General features: G+C 51.2%; 1 protein-coding gene across 1 annotated transcript in view; it reads right to left on the bottom strand.

Moving 5' to 3' along the window:
* LOC148220712 (uncharacterized) overlaps positions 1-19,824 on the bottom strand; it is a 36,769-nt gene extending 16,945 nt beyond the window's left edge. Inside the window, exons 1-15 of the mRNA XM_088180988.1 lie at positions 19,707-19,824; positions 19,377-19,450; positions 19,095-19,226; positions 18,887-18,966; positions 18,623-18,740; positions 18,239-18,328; positions 17,712-17,816; positions 17,423-17,501; positions 16,892-16,968; positions 16,314-16,463; positions 15,750-15,898; positions 15,293-15,434; positions 15,040-15,177; positions 14,663-14,839; positions 14,237-14,392 (exon numbers count right to left, since the gene is read on the bottom strand). Coding sequence (XP_088037114.1) covers positions 14,237-14,392; positions 14,663-14,839; positions 15,040-15,177; positions 15,293-15,434; positions 15,750-15,898; positions 16,314-16,463; positions 16,892-16,968; positions 17,423-17,501; positions 17,712-17,816; positions 18,239-18,328; positions 18,623-18,740; positions 18,887-18,966; positions 19,095-19,226; positions 19,377-19,450; positions 19,707-19,824 — 1,785 coding nt within the window. The remainder of the gene's footprint in view (positions 1-14,236; positions 14,393-14,662; positions 14,840-15,039; positions 15,178-15,292; positions 15,435-15,749; positions 15,899-16,313; positions 16,464-16,891; positions 16,969-17,422; positions 17,502-17,711; positions 17,817-18,238; positions 18,329-18,622; positions 18,741-18,886; positions 18,967-19,094; positions 19,227-19,376; positions 19,451-19,706) is intronic.
* Between the last annotated feature and the right edge of the window lie 1,273 nt (positions 19,825-21,097).

Raw genomic sequence — 21,097 nt, 5'->3', positions numbered from 1 at the left:
TTACTGATAGGTGGTCCAATTACTCAAATAACGTTAGGGATACCAACCTTATGTCCATTTTGGAAACAGTCCAAATTAACCAAGGAAGACCAAGAGAAAAGGATGAAAAGAGGATTAAGCCCTGAGACAGTCGAAGCAGTAAATCTAGAGAATGAATGGCACGAGCCAGGGGAAAGTGTAAAATTCGGTTGGATGCTTGAATCTTTATTTGCACCTGTATCTGCATATAGAAACCGGGAAATGTTATATAGATTACTAGAGCAGACAGAGAAATTGGCAGCAGTAATAAAAAAGGGATTTAGAGATCTTAATCTACAATTACAAGCCACAACCAGGATGACAATCCAGAATAGAATGGCATTAGATCTGCTCTTATTAACGGAACACGGAGTTTGTGGATATTTACAAGGAAGGGATGATCACTGTTGTGTACATATCCCAAATGTCACAAAGGAAGTAGAAAAGGATATAGGTCAATTGGAACGAATTGAATCAAAAATACATGAAGTACAAAAGGATGCAGAACATAATTGGGTTGGAGCTTTATTCAGTTCTTTGGGAATCCAGGTCTCTGGTTGGTTATCCTCAATTATTCAAAATGGAATAATGATTGTAATAATCATTGTAGAAATTGTGATTATGTATAGATGTCTTTTAGGAATAATTGCTAAAGAAGGAACACACACATGTCAAATCATGAAGGCCCTGACTCGAAAAGAAGTGATTCAACCAACTTCCTGAAACAACCCTCCACCATCATATCTAGAAACTATCACTTAGAAGAATTGAGCATCCTTGCAGAAGACTCTGAAGAATGCTCAAAAGGGGGGAGTTGTTACCGTATGGACTAGAAATCCTGAATATTAGAATATTGTCCTGGGGTACAATGCAAAAATGTGTATTCTATCACCATCTGTTAAAATGTGGGAGGGGTGGTGATCCTTATCTCTGTGGGAGATATCCTCTGCTGATGTGCCATCTGATAAGATCAGGGGGATGATCATCGTTATCTATTCACAACCATCCCTCCTCCAGAAGATATATTCCGTTAATGGGCCATTAAGTCCTATTGTGTGACTGATAAGATTACATCACCCCATTGGGAGATGCCCCAACCAGGGGCAGGAGCCAAGCCTTTCCTACCTAGATAAAAAACTGGGGTTTGGGAACCGAGGGCAGACCTTTCTATTGGATCCCAGAGGAAAGTTGGACCTTTTTCCACATCATTGCTGGATCTTTGGAGGAAAACTGCACCTTCTACAGGAGCACTGCTTCAACAGAACCACATCTGTCATCCAGGAGGACTGCAGCCACCATTTATACGGACTGCTACCAACACCCTGACTGACAGGGTGTCAGGTTGTATTTCTGACTTTGTTGGTGGTTGTTTCTTTTATATTATTGCATGTATTTTATTTTTTTCTCTTTTCTCCTATTAAATTGTATTACTGACTTGGAGTCTCGCACTGGTTTTACTTTCAAACCAACACATTAATTGGCACCCAACGTGGGGCACGAAGGGTACTGAGGAAAGTCAGTATTACAATTTTGTTTTCACCATGATTCTCAACATGCTTACATGGGTTTTCTATCTTGCTCTCTGTATTTTTCCACACATGGGGAACTATCTGCCAGCTGTAATGCTCCTGTGTAGACCAGGATATGGTATAAAAATTGTTTTATTGGCCTATTATGTCTACTGCATGATAACCTCTGAGGCAATGAACATAATCCGGAATATATACTGGACTTTGTTTGCTTGTCCTAGTCTAGGTTGCTACATCCGGGGTTTTAACAATCACACCCAGCCCTTGGGGGGAGGGGTAAAGGATGATTTTTTCCAATCTTTCCGGCCTGATACAGTAGTTTTTGGAAATGTTGAGTTCCCGCTGGATGCTAAGGACAGCATAATATTTTTGTTAGTTCTGCTTTGTCTCCTCTGCACAGCCTTTACAGCCTACAACATGCTTAGAAACAGAACACTACATGGCGTATTGATGCATATTCTTGAGGAAGAGGAAAAAAGAAACAAATCAACTTTGTCCACGACTGCACAGAATGTCACAAAGAGGAGAAGAACCAAACAAAAAGCAACAGTGCCCGTGTCTATGCAGACTGCCACAAAGGAGGAAAAAGCCAAAAGCAAAGCAACAGTGTCTGTGTCTACGCAGACTGCCACAGAGGAGGAAAAAGCCAAAAGCAAAGCAACAGTGTCCGTGTCTATGCAGTCTGCCACAGAGGAGAAAAAAGACAGAAGCACCATCAGCATCTCCACACAAACCATCACTGAGCCAGAACAGCCTAGACCAGTAGCAGTTGCCTCCATTCAGAAGAAGAAATCAAAGAGCAAATCAGTTCGCATAGTGACTGACGAGGACGTGGCAGGACCTTCGCACCCAGCAGAAGTGACAGAGCCAGAAATCATCCCTCGCTCTCTATCCCTGGGTGAGCTGCATGACCTGTGGAGGGAATTCACCCGCCAGACAAATGAGTCCATCTTGACCTGGCTGCTCCGCATCTGGGACGCTGCAGCCAATGACACCATTCTGGATGGATGTGAGGCCAGGCAACTGGGATCTCTGTCCCGGGATGTGGTCATTGACCAGGGGATTGGGAGAACCCAAGAAACTCTCAGCCTCTGGCGGCGACTGCTGACAAGTGTGAAGGACAGATACCTTTGTAAAGAAGATCTTCAGGTGCACCAAGGAAAATGGAGCACAATAGAACAAGGTATCCGATGCCTGAGGGAATTGGCCGTGCTGGAGATCATTTTCTCAGAAGATGAGAGATTTCCTAAGAGCCCAGACTGTGTCCGGTGCACGTCACAGATGTGGTTGAGATTTGCACGGCTTGGACCAGAGATGTATTCCCGTTACCTGGCAACGCTGCAGTGGAGGGAAGGTGAGGACATGGTAGGCGTCTTGGCCAATAAACTAAGAATTTATGAGGACACTGTCACAGCCCCATTTCGTACCCATGTCTCATCCGTGGAAACAAGGCTGGTGGAGCAAGTCCGAAGCCTGATTGAAGAGGGCCATCAGAAACTAAAAAAAGAACTTAAGGAAAACAACTACCAGATCTCTCCTGAACCAACAAGAGTTTCTGCCATTAGGAGCCGGCGTTCCTCAGGCAGGGAGAGAGGACACACTCCACGAGGTAACCTCTGGTTTTTCCTTCAGGAGCATGGAGAAGACATGAGGAAGTGGGATGGAAAACCCACCTCCTCCTTAGCAGCCCGGGTACGTGAGCTGAAAAGAGGGACACCTACCCCAAGAAGTTCATCTAGAGTCAATGCTGCTCCAGTCTCTCGTGTACAGAACTCCAGACAGTATCAGAATGATGATATAACTGATCCTCTTGAAGGAACCTCAAGAACCTATTTACAGGGAGAGAGCAACGTGTACCAGGATCAGGAATAGAGGAGCCCTGCCTCTAGCCAGGTAGAGGAGAGGGATAATCGGATCTATTGGACTGTGTGGATCCGATGGCCTGGCACATCCGACCCACAAAAACATAAGGCTTTGGTTGACACCGGCGCCCAGTGTACTCTGATGCCATCAAAGTATGTAGGAGAAGAATCCATCTCTATTTCTGGGGTAACAGGAGGATCCCAGCAGCTGACTGTAGTGGAGGCCGAAGTGAGTTTAACTGGGAACAGGTGGCAGAAACACCCCATCGTGACTGGCCCAGAGGCCCCATGCATCCTTGGCATAGACTATCTTAGAAATGGATACTTCAAAGACCCAAAAGGATATCGCTGGGCTTTCGGGATAGCTGCTGTAGAGACAGACGGCATTAGAAAACTGAGCACCTTGCCTGGTCTTGCAGATGACCCCTCTGCTGTGGGACTACTGAGAGTTGAAGAGCAACAGGTACCAATCACCAGAACAACAGTACACCGCCGGCAATACCGTACTGACAGAGACTCAGTGATTCCCATCCATGAAATGATCCGTAAACTGGAGAGCCAAGGGGTGGTCAGCAAAACCCACTCACCCTTCAACAGCCCCATCTGGCCTGTGCGTAAATCTGAAGGAGAATGGAGATTGACCGTAGACTATCGTGCATTGAATCAGGTGACTCCACCGCTGAGCGCTGCTGTGCCAGACATGCTGGAACTCCAGTACGAGCTGGAGTCCAAGGCAGCAAAGTGGTACGCCACTATCGATATCGCCAATGCATTTTTCTCCATTCCTCTGGCAGCAGAATGCAGGCCTCAGTTTGCTTTCACCTGGAGGGGCGTGCAGTACACCTGGAATCGTCTGCCCCAGGGGTGGAAGCACAGTCCCACCATCTGTCATGGGCTGATCCAGGCTGCACTGGAGAAGGGTGAGGCCCCCGAACATCTACAGTATATCGATGACATCATTGTATGGGGCAGCACAGCAGGGGAAGTCTTCGAGAAAGGAGAGAAGATTATCCAGATTCTGCTAAAAGCTGGTTTTGCCATTAAGCCAAGTTAAGGGACCGGCTCAGGAAATTCAGTTTCTAGGAGTCAAGTGGCAAGATGGACGTCGTCAGATCCCAACAGAGGTAATTAATAAGATCACTGCTATGTCTCCACCTACCAACAAGAAGGAAACACAAGCCTTCCTAGGTGCCATAGGCTTTTGGAGAATGCACATTCCTGAGTACAGTCAGATTGTGAGCCCTCTCTACCTGGTTACCCGCAAGAAGAACGATTTCCACTGGGGCCCTGAGCAGCAGCAAGCCTTCGCCCAGATCAAGCAAGAGATTGCTCATGCAGTAGCCCTTGGCCCAGTCAGGACAGGACCAGATATGAAGAACGTGCTCTACTCTGCAGCTGGGAAGCATGGTTTGTCTTGGAGCCTGTGGCAGAAGGTGCCTGGTGAGACTCGGGGTCGACCACTGGGATTCTGGAGCAGAAGCTACAAAGGATCTGAAGCCAACTACACTCCCACAGAGAAGGAGATCTTGGCCGCCTATGAAGGAGTTCAAGCTGCCTCAGAGGTGATTGGCACAGAAACACAACTCCTCCTGGCACCCCGACTACCAGTGCTGGGCTGGATGTTCAAGGGAAAGGTGCCTTCCACACATCACGCCACTGACACCACATGGAGCAAGTGGATTGCCCTCATCACTCAGCGCGCCCGTATTGGGAATCCAAATCGCCCTGGGATTCTGGAAATAATTACAAACTGGCCTGAAGGTGAGACTTTTGGATTGTCTTCTGAAGAAGAAGAGGAGCAAGTGGCACGTGCTGAGGAAGCCCCACCATATAATGAGGTACCAGAGACTGAAAGACGATATGCCCTCTTCACTGATGGTTCCTGCCGAATTGTAGGCACTAACCGGAAATGGAAAGCTGCAGTATGGAGCCCCACACGACAAGTTGCACAAGCTACCGAGGGACAAGGTGGATCGAGTCAGGTCGCAGAGCTAAAAGCTATCCAGTTGGCTTTGGATATTGCTGAACGAGAGAAGTGGCCAAGGCTCTATCTCTACACTGACTCATGGATGGTAGCTAATGCTCTGTGGGGTTGGCTGGATTGCTGGAAAAAGGCCAACTGGCAACGCAGAGGGAAACCCATATGGGCAGCTGAGATTTGGCAGGACATTGCTGCCCGAATAGAGAAACTGACCATAAAGGTTCGACACGTGGATGCGCATGTACCCAAAAGCCGGGCTAATGAAGAACATCACAACAACGAGCAGGTGGACCGAGCTGCAAAGTGAAAGTATCACAGGTGGATCTAGACTGGCAGCACAAGGGAGAATCATTCCTAGCTCGTTGGGCCCATGATGCCTCTGGTCATCAGGGGAGAGATGCGACGTACCGATGGGCCCGTGACCGAGGGGTGGACCTTACCATGGACAGCATCTCACAGGTCATCCACGACTGTGAGACCTGTGCCGCAATCAAACAGGCCAAGCGGGTGAAGCCTCTGTGGTATGGTGGACGATGGTCAAAGTACAGGTATGGGGAAGCCTGGCAAATTGACTACATCACCCTTCCCCAAACCCGCCAGGGCAAACGCTACGTACTGACCATGGTGGAAGCAACCACAGGATGGTTAGAGACCTACCCTGTGCCTCATGCCACTGCCAGGAACACCATCTTGGGCCTAGAAAAACAAGTCCTTTGGAGGCATGGTACCCCTGAGAGAATTGAATCAGGCAACGGAACCCATTTCAAGAACGGCCTGATCAACACCTGGGCCAAAGAACATGGCATTGAATGGATATATCATATTCCTTACCATGCGCCAGCTGCCGGGAAAGTTGAACGGTGTAATGGACTCCTTAAGACTACTTTGAAAGCACTTGGTGGTGGAACCTTCAGAAATTGGGAAATGAACTTGGCCAAAGCCACCTGGATGGTTAACACCCGAGGGTCCATCAATCGAGCCGGTCCTGCCCACTCTGAACCCCTGCACACAGTGGATGGGGACAAGGTCCCTGTGGTACACATGAAAGGTATTTTAGGAAAGACTGTTTGGATTAATCCCACCACAGGCAAAGGCAAACCAATCCGTGGGATTGTTTTTGCTCAAGGACCTGGTTGCACCTGGTGGGTAATGCAGAAAGATGGGGAAACCCGTTGTGTACCGCAAAGAGACCTAATTTTTAGTGAGAACTGTATGGAAGGTTTCATTTTGTATTATATATCTGTAAGAGGGTATTGGTTTGGGTGTGATGTAGATGGTAATAGAATAAGGGGTGGATTATGTCCTGGGGTACAATGCAAAAATGTGTATTCTATCACCATCTGTTAAAATATGGGAGGGGTGGTGATCCTTATCTCTGTGGGAGATATCCTCTGCTGATGTGCCATCTGATAAGATCAGGGGGATGATCATCGTTATCTATTCACAACCCATCCTTCCTCCAGAAGATATATTCCGTTAATGGGCCATTAAGTCCTATTGTGTGACTGATAAGATTACATCACCCCATTGGGAAATGCCCCAACCAGGGGCAGGAGCCAAGCCTTTCCTACCTAGATAAAAAACTGGGGTTTGGGAACCGAGGGCAGACCTTTCTACTGGATCCCAGAGGAAAGTCGGACCTTTTTCCACATCATTGCTGGATCTTCGGAGGAAAACTGCACCTTCTACAGGAGCACTGCTTCAACAGAACCACATCTGTCATCCAGGAGGACTGCAGCCACCATTTATACGGACTGCTACCAACACCCTGACTGACAGGGTGTCAGGTTGTATTTCTGACTTTGTTGGTGGTTGTTTCTTTTATATTATTGCATGTATTTTATTTTTTTCTCTTTTCTCCTATTAAATTTTATTACTGACTTGGAGTCTCGCACTGGTTTTACTTTCAAACCAACACAATATAAAGTGTATAAACCATAATAGTAGTAGTAACGCTAAGGCTAGAAGACTGCAGTTCCCAGAGTAGGCCCTGGGAAACTAACTTAGGAATGTGCTGTGCTGAGAGCATGCAGAACCGTTAGTGATAAGGTTAAAGTATAATCATAAATAAAGTACTGGTGGTGGGCAGTGGCATAAGAGAGAGATTGAGGGGGAGAACACTATAGTCCTAAGATAAGCAACCATGTAAGATTTATGATGCAAAATGCTATCTTCAAGGTGAATGTATCTATAGAAGAATGTGTACTTCTGCACATAAACCATTTGTAAAAAGGGTATAAGAAACCCTCAAAAAGGGAACCAGTGGGATCCTGACTTGGGATGCAAGTCCGCAGGGCCCCGGGCCCTGAATAAAGCACCGCATAAACTGACACTCTGTTAGTTTGTGTTTTACTTGGGGTTTTGGGCAGCACAACCTGACACCCTGTCAGTCAGGGTGTTGGTAGCAGTCCGTATAAATGGTGGCTGCAGTCCTCCTGGATGACAGATGTGGTTCTGTTGAAGCAGTGCTCCTGTAGAAGGTGCAGTTTTCCTCCGAAGATCCAGCAATGATGTGGAAAAAGGTCCGACTTTCCTCTGGGATCCAATAGAAAGGTCTGCCCTCGGTTCCCAAACCCCAGTTTTTTATCTAGGTAGGAAAGGCTTGGCTCCTGCCCCTGGTTGGGGCATCTCCCAATGGGGTGATGTAATCTTATCAGTCACACAATAGGACTTAATGGCCCATTAACGGAATATATCTTCTGGAGGAAGGATGGGTTGTGAATAGATAACGATGATCATCCCCCGATCTTATCAGATGGCACATCAGCAGAGGATATCTCCCACAGAGATAAGGATCACCACCCCTCCCATATTTTAACAGATGGTGATAGAATACACATTTTTGCATTGTACCCCAGGACATAATCCACCCCTTATTCTATTACCATCTACATCACACCCAAACCAATACCCTCTTACAGATATATAATACAAAATGAAACCTTACATACAGTTCTCACTAAAAATTAGGTCTCTTTGTGGTACACAACGGGTTTCCCCATCTTTCTGCATTACCCACCAGGTGCAACCAGGTCCTTGAGCAAAAACAATCCCACGGATTGGTTTGCCTTTGCCTGTGGTGGGATTAATCCAAACAGTCTTTCCTAAAATACCTTTCATGTGTACCACAGGGACCTTGTCCCCATCCACTGTGTGCAGGGGTTCAGAGTGGGCAGGACCGGCTCGATTGATGGACCCTCGGGTGTTAACCATCCAGGTGGCTTTGGCCAAGTTCATTTCCCAATTTCTGAAGGTTCCACCACCAAGTGCTTTCAAAGTAGTCTTAAGGAGTCCATTACACCGTTCAACTTTCCCGGCAGCTGGCGCATGGTAAGGAATATGATATATCCATTCAATGCCATGTTCTTTGGCCCAGGTGTTGATCAGGCCGTTCTTGAAATGGGTTCCGTTGCCTGATTCAATTCTCTCAGGGGTACCATGCCTCCAAAGGACTTGTTTTTCTAGGCCCAAGATGGTGTTCCTGGCAGTGGCATGAGGCACAGGGTAGGTCTCTAACCATCCTGTGGTTGCTTCCACCATGGTCAGTACGTAGCGTTTGCCCTGGCGGGTTTGGGGAAGGGTGATGTAGTCAATTTGCCAGGCTTCCCCATACCTGTACTTTGACCATCGTCCACCATACCACAGAGGCTTCACCCGCTTGGCCTGTTTGATTGCGGCACAGGTCTCACAGTCGTGGATGACCTGTGAGATGCTGTCCATGGTAAGGTCCACCCCTCGGTCACGGGCCCATCGGTACGTCGCATCTCTCCCCTGATGACCAGAGGCATCATGGGCCCAACGAGCTAGGAATGATTCTCCCTTGTGCTGCCAGTCTAGATCCACCTGTGATACTTTCACTTTGCAGCTCGGTCCACCTGCTCGTTGTTGTGATGTTCTTCATTAGCCCGGCTTTTGGGTACATGCGCATCCACGTGTCGAACCTTTATGGTCAGTTTCTCTATTCGGGCAGCAATGTCCTGCCAAATCTCAGCTGCCCATATGGGTTTCCCTCTGCGTTGCCAGTTGGCCTTTTTCCAGCAATCCAGCCAACCCCACAGAGCATTAGCTACCATCCATGAGTCAGTGTAGAGATAGAGCCTTGGCCACTTCTCTCGTTCAGCAATATCCAAAGCCAACTGGATAGCTTTTAGCTCTGCGACCTGACTCGATCCACCTTGTCCCTCGGTAGCTTGTGCAACTTGTCGTGTGGGGCTCCATACTGCAGCTTTCCATTTCCGGTTAGTGCCTACAATTCGGCAGGAACCATCAGTGAAGAGGGCATATCGTCTTTCAGTCTCTGGTACCTCATTATATGGTGGGGCTTCCTCAGCACGTGCCACTTGCTCCTCTTCTTCTTCAGAAGACAATCCAAAAGTCTCACCTTCAGGCCAGTTTGTAATTATTTCCAGAATCCCAGGGCGATTTGGATTCCCAATACGGGCGCGCTGAGTGATGAGGGCAATCCACTTGCTCCATGTGGTGTCAGTGGCGTGATGTGTGGAAGGCACCTTTCCCTTGAACATCCAGCCCAGCACTGGTAGTCGGGGTGCCAGGAGGAGTTGTGTTTCTGTGCCAATCACCTCTGAGGCAGCTTGAACTCCTTCATAGGCGGCCAAGATCTCCTTCTCTGTGGGAGTGTAGTTGGCTTCAGATCCTTTGTAGCTTCTGCTCCAGAATCCCAGTGGTCGACCCCGAGTCTCACCAGGCACCTTCTGCCACAGGCTCCAGGACAGACCATGCTTCCCAGCTGCAGAGTAGAGCACGTTCTTCATATCTGGTCCTGTCCTGACTGGGCCAAGGGCTACTGCATGAGCAATCTCTTGCTTGATCTGGGCGAAGGCTTGCTGCTGCTCAGGGCCCCAGTGGAAATCGTTCTTCTTGCGGGTAACCAGGTAGAGAGGGCTCACAATCTGACTGTACTCAGGAATGTGCATTCTCCAAAAGCCTATGGCACCTAGGAAGGCTTGTGTTTCCTTCTTGTTGGTAGGTGGAGACATAGCAGTGATCTTATTAATTACCTCTGTTGGGATCTGACGACGTCCATCTTGCCACTTGACTCCTAGAAACTGAATTTCCTGAGCCGGTCCCTTAACTTGGCTTAATGGCAAAACCAGCTTTTAGCAGAATCTGGATAATCTTCTCTCCTTTCTCGAAGACTTCCCCTGCTGTGCTGCCCCATACAATGATGTCATCGATATACTGTAGATGTTCGGGGGCCTCACCCTTCTCCAGTGCAGCCTGGATCAGCCCATGACAGATGGTGGGACTGTGCTTCCACCCCTGGGGCAGACGATTCCAGGTGTACTGCACGCCCCTCCAGGTGAAAGCAAACTGAGGCCTGCATTCTGCTGCCAGAGGAATGGAGAAAAATGCATTGGCGATATCGATAGTGGCGTACCACTTTGCTGCCTTGGACTCCAGCTCGTACTGGAGTTCCAGCATGTCTGGCACAGCAGCGCTCAGCGGTGGAGTCACCTGATTCAATGCACGATAGTCTACGGTCAATCTCCATTCTCCTTCAGATTTACGCACAGGCCAGATGGGGCTGTTGAAGGGTGAGTGGGTTTTGCTGACCACCCCTTGGCTCTCCAGTTTACGGATCATTTCATGGATGGGAATCACTGAGTCTCTGTCAGTACGGTATTGCCGGCGGTGTACTGTTGTTCTGGTGATTGGTACCTGTTGCTCTTCAACTCTCAGTAGTCCCACAGCAGAGGGGTCATCTGCAAGACCAGGCAAGGTGCTCAGTTTTCTAATGCCGTCTGTCTCTACAGCAGCTATCCCGAAAGCCCAGCGATATCCTTTTGGGTCTTTGAAGTATCCATTTCTAAGATAGTCTATGCCAAGGATGCATGGGGCCTCTGGGCCAGTCACGATGGGGTGTTTCTGCCACCTGTTCCCAGTTAAACTCACTTCGGCCTCCACTACAGTCAGCTGCTGGGATCCTCCTGTTACCCCAGAAATAGAGATGGATTCTTCTCCTACATACTTTGATGGCATCAGAGTACACTGGGCGCCGGTGTCAACCAAAGCCTTATGTTTTTGTGGGTCGGATGTGCCAGGCCATCGGATCCACACAGTCCAATAGATCCGATTATCCCTCTCCTCTACCTGGCTAGAGGCAGGGCTCCTCTATTCCTGATCCTGGTACACGTTGCTCTCTCCCTGTAAATAGGTTCTTGAGGTTCCTTCAAGAGGATCAGTTATATCATCATTCTGATACTGTCTGGAGTTCTGTACACGAGAGACTGGAGCAGCATTGACTCTAGATGAACTTCTTGGGGTAGGTGTCCCTCTTTTCAGCTCACGTACCCGGGCTGCTAAGGAGGAGGTGGGTTTTCCATCCCACTTCCTCATGTCTTCTCCATGCTCCTGAAGGAAAAACCAGAGGTTACCTCGTGGAGTGTGTCCTCTCTCCCTGCCTGAGGAACGCCGGCTCCTAATGGCAGAAACTCTTGTTGGTTCAGGAGAGATCTGGTAGTTGTTTTCCTTAAGTTCTTTTTTTAGTTTCTGATGGCCCTCTTCAATCAGGCTTCGGACTTGCTCCACCAGCCTTGTTTCCACGGATGAGACATGGGTACGAAATGGGGCTGTGACAGTGTCCTCATAAATTCTTAGTTTATTGGCCAAGACGCCTACCATGTCCTCACCTTCCCTCCACTGCAGCGTTGCCAGGTAACGGGAATACATCTCTGGTCCAAGCCGTGCAAATCTCAACCACATCTGTGACGTGCACCGGACACAGTCTGGGCTCTTAGGAAATCTCTCATCTTCTGAGAAAATGATCTCCAGCACGGCCAATTCCCTCAGGCATCGGATACCTTGTTCTATTGTGCTCCATTTTCCTTGGTGCACCTGAAGATCTTCTTTACAAAGGTATCTGTCCTTCACACTTGTCAGCAGTCGCCGCCAGAGGCTGAGAGTTTCTTGGGTTCTCCCAATCCCCTGGTCAATGACCACATCCCGGGACAGAGATCCCAGTTGCCTGGCCTCACATCCATCCAGAATGGTGTCATTGGCTGCAGCGTCCCAGATGCGGAGCAGCCAGGTCAAGATGGACTCATTTGTCTGGCGGGTGAATTCCCTCCACAGGTCATGCAGCTCACCCAGGGATAGAGAGCGAGGGATGATTTCTGGCTCTGTCACTTCTGCTGGGTGCGAAGGTCCTGCCACGTCCTCGTCAGTCACTATGCGAACTGATTTGCTCTTTGATTTCTTCTTCTGAATGGAGGCAACTGCTACTGGTCTAGGCTGTTCTGGCTCAGTGATGGTTTGTGTGGAGATGCTGATGGTGCTTCTGTCTTTTTTCTCCTCTGTGGCAGACTGCATAGACACGGACACTGTTGCTTTGCTTTTGGCTTTTTCCTCCTCTGTGGCAGTCTGCGTAGACACAGACACTGTTGCTTTGCTTTTGGCTTTTTCCTCCTTTGTGGCAGTCTGCATAGACACGGGCACTGTTGCTTTTTGTTTGGTTCTTCTCCTCTTTGTGACATTCTGTGCAGTCGTGGACAAAGTTGATTTGTTTCTTTTTTCCTCTTCCTCAAGAATATGCATCAATACGCCATGTAGTGTTCTGTTTCTAAGCATGTTGTAGGCTGTAAAGGCTGTGCAGAGGAGACAAAGCAGAACTAACAAAAATATTATGCTGTCCTTAGCATCCAGCGGGAACTCAACATTTCCAAAAACTACTGTATCAGGCCGGAAAGATTGGAAAAAATCATCCTTTACCCCTCCCCCCAAGGGCTGGGTGTGATTGTTAAAACCCCGGATGTAGCAACCTAGACTAGGACAAGCAAACAAAGTCCAGTATATATTCCGGATTATGTTCATTGCCTCAGAGGTTATCATGCAGTAGACATAATAGGCCAATAAAACAATTTTTATACCATATCCTGGTCTACACAGGAGCATTACAGCTGGCAGATAGTTCCCCATGTGTGGAAAAATACAGAGAGCAAGATAGAAAACCCATGTAAGCATGTTGAGAATCATGGTGAAAACAAAATTGTAATACTGACTTTCCTCAGTACCCTTCGTGCCCCACGTTGGGTGCCAATTAATGTGTTGGTTTGAAAGTAAAACCAGTGCGAGACTCCAAGTCAGTAATACAATTTAATAGGAGAAAAGAGAAAAAAATAAAATACATGCAATAATATAAAAGAAACAACCACCAACAAAGTCAGAAATACAACCTGACACCCTGTCAGTCAGGGTGTTGGTAGCAGTCCATATAAATGGTGGCTGCAGTCCTCCTGGATGACAGATGTGGTTCCGTTGAAGCAGTGCTCCTGTAGAAGGTGCAGTTTTCCTCCAAAGATCCAGCAATGATGTGGAAAAAGGTCCGACTTTCCTCTGGGATCCAGTAGAAAGGTCTGCCCTCGGTTCCCAAACCCCAGTTTTTTATCTAGGTAGGAAAGGCTTGGCTCCTGCCCCTGGTTGGGGCATTTCCCAATGGGGTGATGTAATCTTATCAGTCACACAATAGGACTTAATGGCCCATTAACGGAATATATCTTCTGGAGGAAGGATGGGTTGTGAATAGATAACGATGATCATCCCCCTGATCTTATCAGATGGCACATCAGCAGAGGATCTCTCCCACAGAGATAAGGATCACCACTCCTCCCATATTTTAACAGATGGTGATAGAATACACATTTTTGCATTGTACCCCAGGACAGCTGGAAATGGCCGTGCCAGCCTGTCCGGCCCTGCGGACCCTGGCTCCCAGGGGCTGTCTGGGGGGAAAGCTGCCTGCTGCCAGCAGCCCTCACCCCGATGGCTGGGATCCCCTGAGAGTTTCAGCCTCCCCTCTCTGGGTCAGTGCTCAGTTGTGACATTGGTACCTTGGCCACGCTGGGGGCCTTATCACTCATGTGAAGGAGGAGCCGGACCAGGGCCTTCCAGGCATTTCTCTTCATGACCTTCTTGTCCCTCCATACCGTTTTGCCCAGCACATCTCTGAAGAGGCAGATGGAGCGCTCCCGTACACACTCTTCCTTCTGGTAGGAAGGAGGAAAGCTGAGCTTTGCACACAGCGGCTCCCTGCCCGTGGCCAGGAGGGGTTGAGCTGAGGTGGCTGAGGCGAGGGGCAATGCTGCGGGGTCCCAGCCCAGAGAGGGCAGAAGCAGCTCTGGGCTGCAAGGCCTGGAATCCTTCCCAGGAGAGCCCAGGGGAGCGGGCTCCTTGTGCTGCTCCCAGGGCCGGGCTGCAGGGCAGCTCTCATTGCCTAGGGATCCTCAGCGGGGCTCAGGCTCCCACATCAGCCTTACCGCATCAAAGAGGTGCAAGAGATTATGCACCATCATCACAGCCGTGGAGCTGGCCTCTCTCTTCTTCAGGTGCCCCAGCACATTGTGGAAGATTTCTAGGGCCATCATTGTGTTCTCCCAAGACCAATGCCACAGGAATCGCAGCAAATCTTGCAGGAGACTCTTCATTTTTCCTGCCTGCATGAAAGACAGGTCCATTCTGTAAGCATTTCATTGCCCGGTTGATCCCCAGGCAGTCACCAGGCTACACCATGTCCGGCAGAGCATTTGGAGCAGTCAAGCCAGCACCTGACTCCCAGCCCAGGCCCATCCACCACCTTCTCTGAGACCTCAGAGTACAGGTGCAACATGTCTGCCCCTGAGAGCAGCCTGCTCACCGTCTCGGCTCTCTCCGACAGCGTCACCAGGGCCCTGAGCACCAGAGGGACCGTTTCCATTCCTGAATACCTCAGAAAACCCGAGACTTTGTACAATGGACCCAGTTCCTCCTCTTGCACATGATCAGAGACCAACATCTGGAAGGAAGCAGCAGAGAGCTCAGCCACATCTGGCAGGGCTCCCCTGGCACAGCTCTGGCTTCCCATCAGCATCTTGAGGGCAAGGACACATGGGCTGTCCCTGCTGACTCACAGCCAAGAAAGCAAGACAGGTGTTCTGCTGCACAGTTAAGATGTTGTTATGCCAGTCCTGCAGTTGGATTTGCAGCTCCTTCAAAACTCTTTTCAGAGTCTGGTGCACAGAGAACATCGCCTTCCACAGACAAACTTTGTCACTGCAAGGCAGAGCGCTGTCAGCAGGGCTGCCCTGGCCACTGCAGCACAGCCTGGGCTAGCCCTGCTGCCCAGGGACCCTGCCCGGGCAGGTGGGCACGGTTGACAGAGTGTTCCCCATGGGGCTGGGAGCAGTGAGCTGGCTCTGGGCTGTCTGGCCAGCTTTGGCTGCTGTGAGCCTGTGCTGAGAGGTGTGATAGGATGGAGGGCACTGCTCCCTTTGAGGTCCAGCAGTGTTCCTTGGTCCTGGCAGCCAGAGAGCCTGGGGGCCCCTATCCCCACAGGGAACAAGCCTTCCAGGCTGTCAGGGCCAGTACCTGAATATTGGTGCAACCTCCAGAGCTACTGCAACGACTCGCCCAGGCCACTTATTCGCCATTAGGACAAGAAGGGAGTAAAAGCTGTGAGCGGTTGTTGTGTTTTTCTCATCACAGTAGGCAAAGAGGTGACTCACAACCTTTGGCACCTGGAGGGAACATAGGTGAGCGTGGTGCTTACACAGCCTTGTCGCCCTGTCTTGGACTGCCCTGCCCATCCCTCTGTCAGGACTTAAAGGACGCAGTTAACTCATCTCAAAGCACTGCCAAAGAAGGAAGTTCACATAAGATAAGCCACCACACCAGGCAAAGGTGGCAAAAAGGAAGGCGTTAATTCCAGGTCTGAACGGAGGATTGGAATTAGCACACTGGACAAAATGCCACTGTGCAGACTGTGGGAAAAGCTCAGACAGCAACCACAGCAGGGCGCCACGTCTGGTGTGGCAGATCCGAGTAAGCTCAAGGCGGCTTCAGGAGCCTCACACACCCGGCTTCGGGAGGGAAGGGGGCAGGAACCTGACTCAAGGGCTCAAGGGCAGGGCAATCCAGCCAAAGGCCACTTACATCCATCAGCCACAGCTCAGGGGATTTCATGGCCACCTCCAGGAACTCCATGGGCGCTTTCTTGTCTGAGAGGCTGGAGCCTCCCAAGATCTCGATGGCTACAAGGACGACGCCCGTCCTCTCAGCAGGCCTGAGGTATTTCTCAAAGGCCTGTGGCAGGAAGGAAGGGATCAGAGGCCAGTGTCAGCCAGTGCCCCAAGGGTGCTGCTTGGCTGGGCAGTGTCAGCAGCCCTGGCCAGAGGTGCCAGGCAGTGCTCCGGGCAGTGCCCACAGGGAAGCAGGCAGCAGTGACCACATTCCCCATGCAGGGGAGGATGATGATGGCCCTGGGGCAGGGAGGAGGGCTGGGCTCTGCTGCATGGAGTGCGGGCCCTGAAGAGACCCAGGGCTTGCTGGTGGCCAGCAGGGCTGGGGAGCTGCTGCTGCTGCTGCTGCCTGGACACCACAGTGTTCCCTGCTCAGGGACAGTGGGAACCCTCTCACTAGGGACAGCCCCACAGGTTCTGTGCCCCTTTGCACACACAAATGCCCTGCTGATGCCACAGGTGAGAGGCCCAGCCAGGGGGAAGGCTCCTTACCTGAACTCCCCAGGTGATGGGCATATTCAACAAGGAGGTGATCTCAGATTTCCAGTGTGCTGGGGGCAGTGTGACACCTAAAGAGAGGGGAAACAGGGACGCATAGGTGAGTCACAGCCACTGGGCCAGCAGGGGACCCCACCCTAACAAGTCTGGGGAATGCAGGAATAGCTGGGGAGCAGCTGGCCACAGAAAGGGGTGGTGGGCACTGGTGGCAAGGGGGACCTGCCTTCGGGGTCTGTATCAAGTGCTGCTGGAATATGGCAGGGTGGGACAAGAGCTGTCCAAGGGACATGGGGAAGGGGCACAGTGGAGCTGAGTCCTGCATGGAGGAGCAGCTCAGCTACACAGGACCATCAAGAGCCTGGCAGAGAGAGTGTGAGGGAGGAGCAGAGGGGACAGCAGCACTGGGGACATGTTGGCACCTGCACCAAGCACGACAAGGGGCCGTCACAAGGCCCAGGAAGACAAGCAGGCGTATCTGGGGATGCGGCTGTGCATGGGGATGCAGTCCATTACAGCTTCTCTTACATTTCTGCACAGAGAGGAATGTCATGAGGGAGCAGAGAATATCCAGGGCCATCAAGCTGGTTTCTTCTTTCCTGAACAACTTGAAAAACAGATGGCCCAGCAGCTTCCCCAGCACTGGGATCTGGATCTGTCTGCTGGCAGCAGCACTGTTCTCATTTTGACCAGCCTGGGAGAGGCAGGGAGAAGAGGAGAAGGGCTGAGGGGGGGCAGCTGGGGCATGAAGGCATTGGGGGCTGTGGCTGTACCAGGCTAGAAGGGCTGGCCTGGCTGGAGGGTAGCAGGTCCTAACCTGCACAGGAGAAAAGTCGGCCAGCAAACGGCTCAGCAGCCTAATCCTGCCCATGACTCTCTCCTGCACTGTCACTCTGTCAATGAACAAGTAGTCCAGCAGAACCTGGGAAGACAGCAGCTGCAGGTGAGCCCCACAAGCAGACACCCACTCCAGCAGCATCAGCAGCTCAGCCCTGCTCCTGAGACACACTTGCACCGTCCCTCCAGGCTTCCTGTGCCCTCAAGCAAAGCCTGCAGAGGGGCTCCTGCCCCTGGGGGCCATGGCAGGCCTGGCACAAAGGTGCCAGGCAAAGCTGGTGGGCAGCAAGGAGAGCAGGGGCTGCTCTCTGCTCTGCTCTGTTCCCCAGGACAGCCGGGCACCCTCCCCACAGGGCGCTCTGCCTGCAGGCACTGGGGTGTCCTGGTTCTGGCTGGGACAGGCTTCCTTTGCCAGGAGCCAGGACAACACTGGACACAACCCCAGGCTCCTTTTTCTCCAGAGTGAGGAACAGCCCTCTGATCCCCCACTCTGTGCACAGGCCAGACCTCCAAGATGTCCTGCAGCATCTCGCTGGTTTTGGAGGCAGGAGAGTTGAGCACCATCACCTCCAGCATGGTGTCCATAGCATGCAGGGTCTGCAAGGATGGCAGAGAGCAGTGGCTGTGATTCTGCTGTCTCTCCCAATGGCAGAAGACTGATCTGAACTCCCAGTGTAAGGGGAGGGACACAGGAGCCAGTTTAGTGCTGGGAGCAGGGCAGCCAACATTTCTGGATGTGGCTGGAGCCTGGCAAGGGATGAAGGGATGAGGGGAGGAAAGGGAAGCTGAGACCGTGGCCTGCCCTGGATCTTTGCCCCTAAGGCAGCATGGGGTGGCCAGGAGCAGCCCAGAGGGACTGGAGGCTCTTCCAGTTCACCCTGGAACAGTTACCTGAGCATAGAGGGACGCTTCCAGGCTCTGCATTTCCCCGTTTGGAGGAAGGAAGAAGATTCTGTCAAAGCAGACTTTTAAGAATTTTTTATTTTTCTCCATCACCCTGCCCACTGTGCTGTAAAGAGAGAGGGACGCAGTTGGACACTGGTGCTGCGAGCAGTGCCTCAAGGTCTCCTGCAGCTCTGGGGCAGGGCTGCCAGCAGGGATGGGCAGGTGGGCACGCAGCCCTGGGCGGGGGTCTGCAGGCCCTTGGGCCAGTACCTCAGTCCAGCGAGGGAGAGCATGGCGAGCTGCTGCACCTGGGTACAGATCTCATACTTGGGCTCCAATTTCAGCAGCACCTGCAGAGCACAGCTGGGCTGGAACCTGGCAGCTGCCAGCACCCACAGCCACCAGAGCTTTGCCCTGCCCAGGTGGAGCCCTCACAGGCTCCTTGCCCCCTTCCCCAGAGCGCTGCATGCCTCCGCACCTGGATCATCTCTCCCAGCTTGTATCTGCTGCAGAAAACATCCAGACCCTGGGAGAAGCCACTGTCCTTGGCATCTCTGCACAGGGTGCAGATGCTGTCAAGGAACTTCAGCTTCAGGTCCTTGTCCTGGTGCTGAGGGACAGAGACAATGGGGCAGCAAGAAGTGAGGACACCCAGCCCTTGGGACCAGAGCCCTGGGGTGCAATGCCCTGTGGGAGCAGCTGCTCCGCAGAGCCAGCACTCCTGGCCAGGCACAGCCACCATCCAATGGGCCTTGGGTACCTGCTCGGGGCTGCTGGCAAAGGCCTGGATGAAGTCCATGGCTTCCTGTGTGTAAATGGGTAAGCAGCTGGTATCTAAAGGAGGGGGAGAGAAAGGAGAGCTGCAGAGGGTGCTGTGACAAGACAGAGCAGAGGAAGGAGCAGGAGCTGTGGCCCCTCTGCTGTCCCCCTCCTTGGCAGAGCCTGTGCCAGGGCTGGTGTCCTATCCTGAGCAGCCCCAGCACTCCAGCATCACTCCCACCCCTGCAATCCCCGCTGCCCGTGTGCCAGGGAAACCTGATCCCAGCACGGGGACCCAGCCCTGCCCAGTCCCACAGGGCCCCTCACTCACTGGGCTGCAGTGGCTGCACCATGGTCAACTCGGGGGGCTCTGCTGCAGAGCTGCTCTCCTGAGGAGCCGCCACCTCCTCCCAGGCCACCCTGGGCTGTCTTGGAGGTCTCCTCTCCATTTTATGTAATAGAGAAAATGTATAAATATCGGTAAGGGGGAAGGTTGGGTGAAATATCTATCTCCCTTCTGCAGGGCAAGATGTGAGCTGTGCTCGCGGGCTTGTCGCCAGCTGCGTGCTCCCGTCCTGTCCCGTCGCTGTCCTGCCGGACACTGCAGCCTGGGGGCTGGTTCCATGCCAACAAAGGCTGGGAGCTGTTGCTAGGGGCAGGTGGCAGGTCACAGGGAGCCCTTTGTGACACCCCAGTTATCCCCAGTACGATGCTCCCATGAAACATTCCAAACCATGCACTGCTCCCTTCTCCCACTCTCCCTTCCCTTCCCTCTGCGGAGGGATGGAGAATTGCAGGCAAAAAAAGAAAGGTCACAGGTTGAGTTAAGAACAATTTACTAAAAGCAGCAATGAAACAAAGAGAGAGCTCTGAGCTGCCGAACCTTATGGATGGCAAAGGAGACCAAGGCCTGTGAGGACAGCGAGGTGGGTGGACATGGAGACACCCAGCACGAGTGGACAGCTCGAGAGGAAAAGAGAAACTTGCTGGGGGGAAACGTGAGGGGACAAAAGGACAGGATTAGAAGGGGGGAAACAGTGAGAATTGTGAGGGGAAAGGCATGAAACATGAGGGGGAAAAGGGTGGAAAGCATGAGGTAAAAAATGGGAAACGTGAGGGGACAAAAGGGCAGGAAATGTGACGGGACCAAACGCTGGGGAATATGAGCGGAGAAAAATACAGGAAATGTGCAGGGAGGAAAGGGGCAGGAAAGCTGAGGGAAGAAAAGGGCAGGAAATGGAAGGCAATAAAGGACAATAAACTTGAGTGAAAACGATGGGAAATGAGAGGAAGAAAGTGTGCAAAACAAGCGGAGAAAAGCTGGAAAATGTGAGGGGAAAAATGATGGCAAATGTGATGGCATGGAAGGACAAGAAATGCTGGAGGGAAAAAATGGTGAGAAACATGAGGGGAGAAAGGGCGGGAAATGTGCAGGGGAAAGGGAAGAAAACGTGAGTGGAAAAAGACAGGAAATGGGCAGGAAAAATGGGTGTGAAACATAAGGGGGAAAAAAGGCAGGAAACAGGAGGCCAAAATGATGGGAAATATGAGGGGACAGAAAGGTGGGAAGCATGAAAGGAAACATGGTGGGAAACTTGAGGGGAAAAGGGAAGGAAATAAAATAAAATAATTAATTAAAATGAATAAAAAAGGGAAAATGGCAAGACAAATGAGATGAGCCCCGGGTTTTTTGTTCAGGGTCCTGCTCAGATGCAGCAGCTG

The sequence above is a fragment of the Sturnus vulgaris genome, chromosome 31 (assembly GCF_052056855.1).
Source record: "Sturnus vulgaris isolate bStuVul1 chromosome 31, bStuVul1.hap1, whole genome shotgun sequence".
Classification (NCBI taxonomy): Eukaryota; Metazoa; Chordata; class Aves; order Passeriformes; family Sturnidae; genus Sturnus; species Sturnus vulgaris.
Note: the sequence above shows the minus strand (reverse complement) of the source record. Positions and strands in the feature narration are given on the sequence as shown.